This window comes from Hydractinia symbiolongicarpus, chromosome 2 (assembly GCF_029227915.1).
Source record: "Hydractinia symbiolongicarpus strain clone_291-10 chromosome 2, HSymV2.1, whole genome shotgun sequence".
Lineage (NCBI taxonomy): Eukaryota > Metazoa > Cnidaria > Hydrozoa > Anthoathecata > Hydractiniidae > Hydractinia > Hydractinia symbiolongicarpus.
This window is the reverse complement of record NC_079876.1, coordinates 14,301,662-14,313,959: the sequence shown is the minus strand read 5'-3', so window position 1 is coordinate 14,313,959 and position 12,298 is coordinate 14,301,662. Positions and strand designations below refer to the sequence as shown.

General features: G+C 33.8%; 1 protein-coding gene across 1 annotated transcript; it reads left to right on the top strand.

Moving 5' to 3' along the window:
- The first annotated feature begins 681 nt into the window (after window positions 1-681).
- On the top strand, window positions 682-11,725 carry LOC130629571 (dimethylaniline monooxygenase [N-oxide-forming] 2-like). Its single transcript, XM_057442826.1, has 4 exons — window positions 682-1,033; window positions 7,752-8,349; window positions 9,825-10,516; window positions 11,305-11,725. The coding sequence occupies exons 2-4, from the start codon at window positions 7,767-7,769 to the stop codon at window positions 11,548-11,550; spliced, it is 1,521 nt and encodes a 506-aa protein (XP_057298809.1). The 5' UTR covers window positions 682-1,033; window positions 7,752-7,766; the 3' UTR covers window positions 11,551-11,725.
- The last annotated feature ends 573 nt before the right edge of the window (window positions 11,726-12,298 follow it).

The window sequence follows — 12,298 nt, the reverse complement described above, 5'->3', positions numbered from 1 at the left end:
TTCTATTTTTACATAAACTATTTCATGAAAAATTGCCTGCTTCTATCCTTAATACATTTGCGGTTGACTTCACCCATGCTCAAGGCACTCGGGCAGAGAAAATTGGTTTGATCAATCTCCCTACCTTTAATACTATTTCTTTTGGTAAAAACTCAATTAGATTTAATGCCATTAATTCCTGGAATAAATTGCAGTCTTTAATGACTAGAAAATTTGTTTCCCTTGATTATTTTAATCTTAGAAGTGATCTGAAAAAGTACTTTGTTTCCTCTTACTAATCCTTCCTGAATTGTCAGACTTGGCCATTTGTTTCCCGCATGGTTGTTTATCATTTGACCCACTTTTATGTGTGTGTTGTTTTGTGCGTCTCGTATCGTTTACTGTAATTGTCCAAGGGTGGCCATACCCTTTGCCTTAGCTTTATGCTATTAGGTATGGTCTCCCTTCAATAGCATTATATATTTTAATTTTGTTACCCTGACTAATTATGATATTTATTTTCTTTTTCTTTATATTTATTTTCTTTTAATTTTAATTGTATATATATAACTGCTATTGATAAATAAAAAAAAATATCTATAAATATCTATACACAGAAGGAGCAGCAGGAACCCACAACACAGCAAAGCTACCATATTAGATGATAGATGGATAAAAAACTAAAAAACTTACAAAACAACAAATTAAAGAAATGAAAAGATATAAATGAAGTAAAGAAGGCAGTACAGTATATAATAAATCAAAAAGGACTTAGCTGTCAAAGCAGGAGCTCTTCAAGCTTTAGTCTTCTTTTTTCTTTCTTCGACTTAGCGCGCCAAGACCGGAGCGTTTTAGATACGTCCGACCTCAACGAGAGCTAAGCACGGAATGAAAGCCACTCACCTTCAACAATCAATAAAATGGTAGCTTTGCTGCGTGTTTTTTTAGACTTGTGTTGTCTTGATATGGGCTTGTCTCAGATCCTTTAAATATAGTTTTGGAAGAGCATAAGTTAAATGATCTCCTAGCTACGACTTAAAATACCTTTACTCAGGTAGGAAACTCAATTTTTACGTGCCAACTAATTTTTGTTTTCGTTTCGTTGTACCTTAGCTAGCTAGCTAGCATATATTTTTTTAAAATTACTTTCAAAATTTATTTCAAACTGAGCAACTATAGCTAGCTAGCTATAAGTAGCTATTCTCAAATCCGGGTTAACACCATCAAATTTTAAAGAAGGAAACAAAAAAAAATTGAAGAAAACGAATGGCATATTTGGATTAACAGCAAAAATTATATATAAAATAGAAAATGATGGAATATGATCGTTAGAACAGGATTCATTGTAATTTAAATTTTTTAAATTTTATAAGAGCTTGATCATAATATTTATATAACTGTAGTGAAACATTTTCACAGCAGTTGATTTTGGTCATTCTTCAAACATCAAATGTTTGGCTACTTATATAAGGGCAGTTTTACTTAGTGTATTCGGCAATTAATTTCTTTGGAGGTGAAAAGTTTCCATAAAGAGAGTGCAGAGCTAGGCAGATTTTGGAGTTTTAAGAACAATGTTAGAAAGTTTGAACAAAGATAATTTTTTTGGACCAAAATCCAGATAGCTAAGCATCATTTCCAGACAGAATTTTAACACATATGGGATTCATCAATTAAGCCAAATGTCAATCATCACTACGGCAACAAAGCTGAACCGAATCACCAAATAAATGTGAAAATTTACATGTTTCCATAAATTTTGATGCTGAATTTAAATATGTTCATCATTTTTTGTTGAAAATGATCAGAAAATTTCAAGCATGTGAGCTTGGATCTGTTCTGCCCGGATTGCGAAAACGGCCTGTTTTTATAAACAGGCCGTTTTCGCAATATGCTTGTCGTAACAACCTCTTCTGTTGTACAGAAGAATTTAAATCACACGACTTGACACCATAAATACACATTTAGGCCTGCAAAGTGTTGCACGCATAGCCTCTTCATTGACCAGACTGCCAAAACAGGACTGTATATCACGCTTTTAAATTGTGGTACAATGAGGTGGAAGAGCGTGGGAGTATATGGGAAATTTTAAGAGCTAAAAATACTTTCATGCACAAGACTTGTTTTTTAAAGTTATCCTGCAAAAGTTATTCCCAAAGTTTTGTTAAGGAAAAAAGATTGCAATAAAATGTTCAAAAGGATTTTTTAAAAAAAGTCTTTATTAACAACAATAGCTTTTTGCCCGAGTTTTATAATCTTCCGTTAATGTTTTGTTGAAAAAAATAGAATAGCGTAGAATAAGATGTTAAGAAAGATATTTTTAAAACAGATCATAAGTTAAAAAGACATTAAAAACATGCACAAAAAAGATTTTTTAAAACAATAGTTGCGTTCGATTCCCATATATAGTTAAAAAATCATTAAATATCATTACTTTGAGCTAATATATAGCTGGAAAACCTAATGCCAAACGCCAGCATGAGCCACAAGTAACTGTTGTTAAACGCTTTAAGCAGCACTTAAAAAAACCCTGCAAATTGTGCAACACTGTCAGGTGGAGCGCTTTAGTACATGTATGCAGTATGTCGTAAATCAAGTGAAGTGCATACACCATTATAGTGCTGAGACTGTAAAATATTTTTCAAAAAATAACTTTCATGCAAAAAGGCTGAAATAAAAACACAGTTTACAACTGCAGCATAGCAAAAACTATCGGTCAATATTATTTTATTTTGCGGAATAAGTTTTTGTAAAAGTTAAAAAATTAAACATGACACCAGACTGAGCGCTTGGTACAGTTAAACGGTGTTACACGGGTGTATAGGGATAATACCCTTCTGACAAAAATTTCTTGGAGACTCTATTAAAATGAAAACACAAGAAACAGTGCTTCGCTAGCACAGGGCTAAGCAGTTAGTCCAGGTACATATTGTTTCACATTCGTACAGGCATGATTCCCGAGAAAGTTTAAAACTTGATTGTCACAGTGGGCTTGAACCACTGATCAGTTTTGCTCCAATATATAAGAGGTTTAAACATTGTGTAATGTACAAATTATCATGTTCAACATCGATAAATGGGAGAGAAAATCAACGCAGATTTGTACCGTGGCCCATAACACGTGAGATGTTTAGAATATATATTATTTTTTCCTTAAAGTCATGTCAATGTAACTGTTGCCGTAGCACTGTTGACTCAACACTTATAACTGTCGCTGCGTGTTATAACTGTCGACTCGACTCAGATTCTTTTTTTTATTCAATAAGAAAAAGGATTCTTGTCATGTGTCTCTTAATGTTTACAATTTCTGATACCCACAATTGATAGACTTTAAGGAGAAATAAAATATATTCTATGCATGTCACTTATGGGCCATGGTAAGCTTTGAAGTCAAAACCACTTTTGCCAACAAAATTCAATGCTTTAAAATTAGTAATTTGGTATAACAGGTGTTCAAAAACAAAAAAACTTCCTCAGATACATGAAGTACGAATTCCGTCATTCTGTAACAATATTAGTAAATTCATTAACAAAAGTTTGAAAAAAATCACAGCCTGCCAGTCAGCCATTATATCAGCGTTCCGGTCACCACGACATAATCAGGGCTAAAAAAACACAATCGGGCCATGCGTTCATAATCCGGCCATCCTTGTTGCAAAAAAAATATTAATAATTCGTCCTTAAATTAGCAAAATAGCTAGCTGTCAAGGTGGAAAAATAAAGTTTCTTGCTTGCTCAAAAATATATTTTTTATAACAGAATTATTCTTTGCTGTTTCAAAAGTGACACAGAATATGTGTTGTTTGAAAGTTAAAAAGCAAGTCAAGATTGTTTTGTTGGAAATTTATACAGCAAGATATTCTTCTCTCACTTTAAAAAAACTAAAAAAAATATTTTAATAAGAAATTTTAGTGTTATTTTAAGATTTTTCATACAGTCTTATAAGGAAATCGATGTCCCACAGGTGCAATTTTTTTTAAGGATCATTGTAAAGTCACCAAAAATTGTGTTATATCATAACTGAGGAGGGTGTTGCGACAAACATATTCTGCGATGTATTTTTATATTATTAAAGCGGACTATTTAAGCAATATTTAACAGTATTACATTTTAGGTAGCAAACGTATTTCACCATTATATAATATATGATTAATCATAAATATCATAAAGAGTGATTGATAAGTTACTTAGAGAAAGAATTGATATAGATAAGATGCAATTTGGTTTTGTTCCAGGGCGTGGCACTACAGATGCAATATTTTTACTCAGACAGCTTCAGGAAAAGTATTTAGGAAAGAAAAAGAATCTCTATTTTGCCTTTGTAGATTTAGAGAAAGCTTTTGATAGAGTGCCACGTAAAGTTACTATGAGAAAATTAGGTGTGGATGAGTGGCTAGTTACGATGGTTCAGTCTATGTACAGCAATGCTAGAAGTCGTGTCCGGATTAACGATTCACTTAGTGATGAATTTAGTGTAAATGTTGGTGTACATCAGGGTTCTGTACTTAGTCCTTTGTTGTTTATTCTAGTCTTAGAAGCGCTGTCGATGGAGTTCAGAACAGGTTGCCCATGGGAGTTATTGTATGCAGATAATTTGGTTCTCATAGCAGAGTCGATGGAAGAATTAGTTGAAAAGTTTGAGAAGTGGAAGAAAGGACTAGAAGAAAAAGGGCTGAAGGTAAACACAGCAAAGTCTAAAGTCATGATAAGTAGCATTGCAGCCAAGTGTGACCTTGTAGTTGGAAAGCGGCCTTGTGGAGTTTGCAGGAAAGGGGTTGGTAGTAACTCAATTTTTTGTCAGACTTGCAAGCATTGGGTACATAAGAAGTGCAGTAGTATTAGTGGAAGGTTAAGAGCTGGCATACAGTTTGTATGCAAGCGTTGCAAAGGTGAGATTATAGAGAATGAAGTATTTCCAGCTTTAATGATGTACAACAGTGGCTCGTTAGAGATAGTTAAGAACTTCTGTTACTTAGGTGATATGTTGGGCAGTGAAGGGGGTGTTGGAAGAAGTGTTACTTGCAGGATAGGTTCTGCTTGGAAAAAGTTTAGAGAGTTACTTCCTTTATTGACTAGCAGGGTCCTGTCAATTGAGCTAAAAGGTAGGTTGTATGAGGCCTGTGTAAGAAGTGTTATGTTGTACGGTAGTGAGACATGGGCAGTGAAGCAGGAAGATCTTGACCGTTTAGAAAGGAATGATATGAGAATGGTTAGGTGGATGTGTAATGCCAGTCTGAGAGACAGAAAGAGTTCAGATGAGCTAAGAAGCAGGCTAAGTCTCTGTAGAATTAAAGATGTTATCCAGATAAGAAGATTGAATTGCCTGGGGCACTTGGAAAGAATGGAGGAGGATAATTGGGTAAGAAAGTGTAGAGACTTGATAGTTCCTGGGGCAAAGCCCAGAGGCAGACCGAGAAAGACTTGGCAGGAGGTTATAAGGACAGACTTGATAGAGAGGAAGTTGAGTTGAGATCTAACACAGTCTAGATCAGATTGGAAGAGGGTCATTAATATACCCCGTCCAACCCATGCTAGCATGGAAAACGGACGTTAAGCCGAGAATGATGATGATGATGAAAGGAAGGAATAACAACAGTAATGTCTATATATATTGATTTTTTTCGAGTCTTTTCAGATTGACTTCATGATTACTTACGCAACTTACCGTTTTACAAAATTGTTTTAATGCAATGATATGTAATAAACAATGTATTTAAATTAGTCATGATCAGTAGCATTGCAGCCAAGTGTTACCTAAAAGTGGCCTTGTGGAGTTTGCAGGAAAGGGGTTGGTAGTAACTCAATTTTTTGTCAGACTTGCAAGCATTGGGTACATAAGAAGTGCAGTAGTATTAGTGGAAGGTTAAGAGCTGACATGCAGTTTGTATGCAAGCGTTGCAAAGGTGAGATTATAGAGAATAAAGTATTTCCAGCTTTAATGATGTACAACAGTGGCTCGTTAGAGATTGTTGAGAACTTCTGTTTACTTAGGTGATATGTTGGGTAGTGAAGGGGGTGTTGGAAGGAGTGTTACTTGCAGGATAGGTTCTGCTTGGAAAAAGTTCAGAGATTTACTTCTTTTGTTGACTAGCAGAGTCTTGTCAATTGAGGTAAAAGGTAGGTTGTATGAGGCCTGTGTAAGAAGTGTTATGTTGTACGGTAGTGAGACATGTGCAGTGAAGCAGAAAGATCTTGACCATTTAGAAAGGAATGATATGAGAATGGTTATAGGTGGATGTGTAACGCCAGTCTGAGAGACAGAAAGAGTTCAGATGAGCTAAGAAACAGGCGAAGTATCCGTACAATTAAAGATTCATCAGACAATTACACTTGTTGGGCCGCTCCAGTGATAAGAAACACATCAATGCTTTATGTTTAATTATAATTATCAATCTGCAACTAATCTAACGCCACAAAAACTATAGGATACTTTTTCCCTGCTGCAAATCACTACCGCATACAAATGAGTTTATAGGAAAAATTGAAGTCGTTATAAGCAGGCTGTTGTTATAGAGAGGTGGCTGTTAAAACAGGTTTGGCTGAAAAGTTTGTTTGATAGTTCACAAATGCTCTACCTATCATCTACCCAATTTGGGCTGCCTGTTCATAGCCTGGGTTAATCAGCTATTATTAATAACAGACAGACATGATAACATTATATTGAAGAAGAACTACTTTGTTCATCACTAACATACTGCCAAGCAGCGAGCGGGATTCGATCCGCGGTCCTCAGAACTGGGAGCCGCAGACGAACCCACTACACTACGTGCGGCAATATGTTAGTGATGAACTCAGATAGTTTATCCGGATGGTGTGTATACATATAGGTGAATATTTATCATAGCACATCCGTATTTCATTCTCAACAGAGAATGCTTCACCCCGATCAGACCTCTGATCATGACGGGCGAGTATAATGCGTGTAATTCATATTAAAGAAGAACTACTTTGTTCATCACTAACATACTGCCAAGCAGCGAGCGGGATTCGATCCGCGGTCCTCAGAACTGGGAGCCGCAGACGAACCCACTACACTACGTGCGGCAATATGTTAGTGATGAACTCAGATAGTTTATCCGGATGGTATGTATACATATAGGTGAATATTTATCATAGCACATCCGTATTTCATTCTCAACAGAGAATGCTTCACCCCGATCAAACCTCTGATCATGACGAGCGAGTATAATAAATGATGATAAATATTCACCTATATGTATAGATAACATTGTTGTTAAGTTATGAGGACCAAACTTCCATTTAAAGAGAATTGTCCAAACCTACTGATATGCTGAAAAGATCCAGTGTGCCAAATTTCTTTAAGATTCTACATGTTCTACACTTCTTTGTTCCTTTAAATTGAGGAAGACCTTTTTTTTATGAAAAGCATGTTTATAGGTGTCAATTTGACTGTTCGTTTTTGTATCCAGATGATCAAAATTAAGTAGTCAGTGAACCTTCACTGACTATTTTAAGTACCTGCATTTTACTACTGCTTTTAAAAAGTCAATGAAGTTTATTTCTGCACTATCCATATGTTTCATACTTTATTTAGCACTTCTGTCAAAGTTTTATACCTAACTCAGCCCTCTAAATTAACGAAAAACTGTGACAGCAAAATTACTTAGGTATATTTTTTGGACAAGAACATTTTTTTTAATTATTATCTTCCCTTTGTTCTTTTGCCTTGATTTAATTTTGTTAAGTTTGTATCTAGTTATATTAAAATTATATATTATATATTATAAATTTTAATTGTTTATGTTTCTATTAAGGTAATAACAACAGCTATGGAACATCAAAAAAGAGTATGTGTTATTGGAGCTGGTTTGAGTGGACTTCCAGTTATTAAGTGCATGAACCAAGCTGGGTTAAAAGTAACGTGCTTTGAGAAAGAGTTCAACATTGCTGGTCGTTGGCATAAAAATACTGAGCATGCTGTACCTCGTAGTACAATCACTAACCTCACAAGGAATTTATCCTGCTACTCCGATTTCCCAGTGCCAGATGAATTTCCGCTATATTTTTCAGCTGATACATTTTGCAAGTATCTAGAACTTTATGCAGACAATTTTGGTTTAAGAAAGTACATCAAACTAGGTTGTAATGTTGTTAATTTGACTCCAGCTTCAAAAGAATTATGTCCAGGATGGAGAGTGACATACAGAGATGCTGGAAAAGAAGAATTAGAAGAAGAAGAATTTGATTTTGTTGTGTTGGCTTCTGGTTTTTATAGTAAACCGTATGTACCTGCGATTATAGAGGAGAAACTTGCTTCCTTTAAGGGACGTGTAATCCATAGTATAGATTATACTGGATGGAAGGAGTTTGAAAATGAAACAGTTGTGGTGTGTGGTTTGGGAAATACAGGAGGTATGTAAGTGTTTGTGTTGTATTTGATTGTTAGTAAGCTATAACTCATAATTTTTGTTCTGTATAACATACAGGGTGTTTAATTTGCTCTTAGATTAAATTGTCAGGATTTGTCAGAGTGTCATGAAAATATTGTTAAAAAATGTCATACAGGAATTTGTCATATGTCAGGAAAATGTTTTAATTTATAGGTGTGAATAATTAATCAGGACTATTTGTATTTTTCAAACTAATGGTAAGGGTTAAGTTTCACATATATATGCTCCTAAAGAATAGCATTAATTTTTTTGAGCTTTTTTATCGATATATCCACTTTAATAAAATTTACAAGATGACCCAAAGCTTTGTTGCGATAGTGATGATTTGCATTTGGCTTAATTGACGAATCACATTTGTGCTACATCCGCCATTTTTAAAATTTCGGAATGTGTAAATAGAAAAATAATTAGCTAATGAAAGGTAATCACAATAAAAATCTGTCTGGAAATGATGCTTAGCTATCTAGATTTTGCTCAAAAAAATTATCTTTGCTGAAACTTTCTAACAATGTTCATAAAACTCCAAAATGTGTCTAGCTCTGCACTCTTTTCACCTAAAATACAGAAACTTTTCACCTCCAAAAAATTGTGATGACTTCAAACCGAATCGCTGATTTCAGGGAAATTAAGCCAATATTAAAAATCAAATATAACATGGGAGATCTTTATTTTTAAGGTTTTTATTTTGCCACTCAGCTTTATAGCTTTGTATTGTAAAAACAAATGCGATCTTTTAAATTTGTCTCCACACCAACCAAACATTAATGAACTACCATAAAAAGTCTGATCCCAAGATACATCCTGCAACAATACATCTTGATGCGATTCTAAGTCAGGCGCCCCAAAACTAAAATTTGGGACTAGATGCATGAATTTTCTGTCCATCTTCATGAGTTGCAATGCTTGTATATATTTAATTTAGTGAAATTTTTAATTGCGATAGTTCAAAAGACGCAAAATTGTGTAAAATTTCAATTTTAGATGGTAAAATCTTAGACCTGGTGAGTTTTATAAGTAGGAAAAACTGAAGCAGAAATGAACAAAATTTATGACATTGGTTGCATGCCCTGGATGAATTGGTATGAAATGTTTAAAGCAATATGAACTATAATTTAGGAAAAACCTGCTGTTTGTTATAGAGGGGTTCCGCTGTATATACAAATTTTAACAGATCTTACACTAATATAACAAATGTTCAAAAAGATCTATGTAAAGTTAAATTTTTTTACTTTTTATAATTTTCTTATTTTTTCAATGTATTTTTATGTTAAAAATGCATTGTATAAACATCACAGTAACAGCCTTTCAATTTTTAATAGTACAATAATAAATGCCCTTAATCAAATTTAATAAGCAATAAAGATTTAATTGACAACAGCAGTAGTGCAGCAGTGTTTTAATATCTGTTGTTTGATATTTTTCTGTTCAATTTTCAAGGAGATGTTGCAAGTGAGGTTTCTGATCACGGTAAACAAGTGTACATCAGTACATCAAATGGTGCTTTAATTGTTAATAGAATCTTAAATGGTGGTGTAATCCCAACAGAGCTGTCACGAGCACGTTTTTCACAATACCTCCCTGCTTTTTTAAAGAGAAAACTGTCTTCATACATGACAAAAAAAATGTCAAATGCTATTTACAATCAAGAGAAACTTCGCTTGTCTTCGCCCAATATGGCAAGTGTGATTGCGAACGATGAAATATGTATTAGAGTGGCTAGTGGGAAAATAAAGGTGAAACCTTCTATAGAGAAATCAGATGGGAACACTATTTATTTCTCTAATGGAACTGTTGCTGAAAATGTTGACACTGTGGTTTTATGTACTGGATATCAAAGACATTTTCCATATTTTGAGGCTGGTATTATACCGTTAGAGCACAACGGTAAACACATACCTTTATACAAGAACATATTTACCACAAAATTTCGCGAGAGTTTGGCTTTTGTTGGTATGTATTCAGTGTTTGGATCAACTACTCTGACGTCTGAAATGCAGGCAAGATACGCTGCTGAAGTGTTTAAGAAAAATATATCTCTGCCATCAAGTGAGAAAATGGAAGAAAGTATATTAGCTGCAAAATCTGCTCTTCATTATGCACTTGGTGGTGATTTGAAAGAATATAACTTAGTAAGATCTTTATTACTGTTATGCAATTCACCCTCTAATGAGCATATTGCAAATAAAACAAGAATATCGATAAAGTACAATAATTTTTTCCATACTCATTTTGTATGGGAATGCCAAACTTGCTTAGTTTGATTCCCTGGAAATTGTACATTATCTAATTTATTTCATTCACATTTGTATGGCATCAGAAAATAATTTTCATAGAAAAAGCTAGGTGATTGTGTAAAAATGTTGCAGTATGATTGGCCAGATTTGTGTCCGTTTATTATTCAGAGCTGAACTTTGATTTTTTCGGACATTAGGATGACAAAGCAACATTTTTACATAGATGGTTGATGTCTATCTGTGTAGACAATAGAAATTTTTGTTCTTTGCGGCTAGAAACAGGAGAATTTAAGTTTTGAATTTGTTACTTCAGTAAGCATATATCTTAAGTAGTTATGAAATGCCCCTAGTTGTGTTATATGCATAATTATATTCCATCCTGACTCCGAATTTTCACTTGCTTGCAAAAACAACATGCATCCAAATGATATTATATTGTATAGCGTTATAAACACAGAAGTATCTGTTACAGGAGGCCTTATTCCTGGAAAAACAACTTTGAAGCCAGTGGAATGTTTTAGTCAAATGTCTTACGAGGGGTAAAGATTTTGTCTAGCGACAATATGTGTTTTTCTTGCTGAGAAACTTCTGAACACATTTGTAGTTCATTTTGTCTTAAGTATTTTTTTAATGTAATCGTATGTACAGAAGTTATTCCAAACGTTATATTTTCACATTTCTAGCATACCAACCCGTGGTCTTATTACGATTCACTTGCGACGGAGGTTGGGTGTAGGCCGTCAATGTTATGGGTAATGCTGACAGACCCTGTGCTAGCTTGGCATTTAGTTAGTACTTATTCCCCATTCGAATATCGTTTATATGGACCACATTCCTGGTCTGGAGCCAGACAGGCAATTATGGACCAGTTCAAGGTTATGTATGCTTTCATGAATGGCTCAAGAGATGTTCCAAATGCTATTAAATGATTGCTTCTGTTCTCTGAAAAAAACTGTGCTTTAGTCTCTTTATGTTATCCAACAAAACATCAAAGGAGCTATCCTTTTTGTAAAAAAATATAAATTATCATTTTATAACAATGTATGTCTTAGTTTTTTGCGTCTTTTTAAATTTCCAGGTAAATAAGCTAGCTAGTCTAGTTGTGTCATTTTGGCGCATTTAAGTACAATTTAAAGCGTCCGATATAGCTAAAAAAAAGGTCTTTGCCAGAGGCTAAAATAAAAAGATTGTTACAGACAAATAATGTGAATCTATAAAACAAGAATTTTCTTTCAAAACATAATTTAAATGCGCGAAAGTAGAATTTTATATAGTAGCTATTTTTGCAAAAGAAACTTAAAATATTAAAAAATGGTGAAAAGGAAATCCCTTAAAAATTTGACAGCTAAACGTTTTAGAGGGGTGCGAAAATTGAAGGCCTAAAAATACAAGGAATTAATGTATATATAATAATTTTTCATATATATGGACAAAATTTTATAAACATTTGTAACTCTAAACAGGAATATTTTTTTTAAAATGTTTTGCTTCTTAGAAGTTTTAGCGTTTTTGGCTTTTTACATTTACCTTGTTTGACTTGGTTTTACTAAGCTGTCTGTGCATATATAATTCTGAAGATATGACTAGAATTGGAACAAAAAGTTAAAAAACATCTTGAAATCCTTAAACGTATTTAAAACTTTTTACATAATCCATACTAACCTTTTTTATTTTACT

What these genes read in the sequence shown, in the direction of transcription:
- LOC130629571 (XM_057442826.1), top strand. Translation starts at nt 7,767, where the DNA reads ATGGAACATCAAAAAAGAGTATGTGTTATTGGAGCTGGTTTGAGTGGA. An exon ending in TGGTTTGGGAAATACAGGAG is followed by an intron (nt 8,350 to 9,824) that starts GTATGTAAGTGT and finishes TCAATTTTCAAG; the next exon opens with GAGATGTTGCAAGTGAGGTT. An exon ending in ATTTGAAAGAATATAACTTA is followed by an intron (nt 10,517 to 11,304) that starts GTAAGATCTTTA and finishes TCACATTTCTAG; the next exon opens with CATACCAACCCGTGGTCTTA.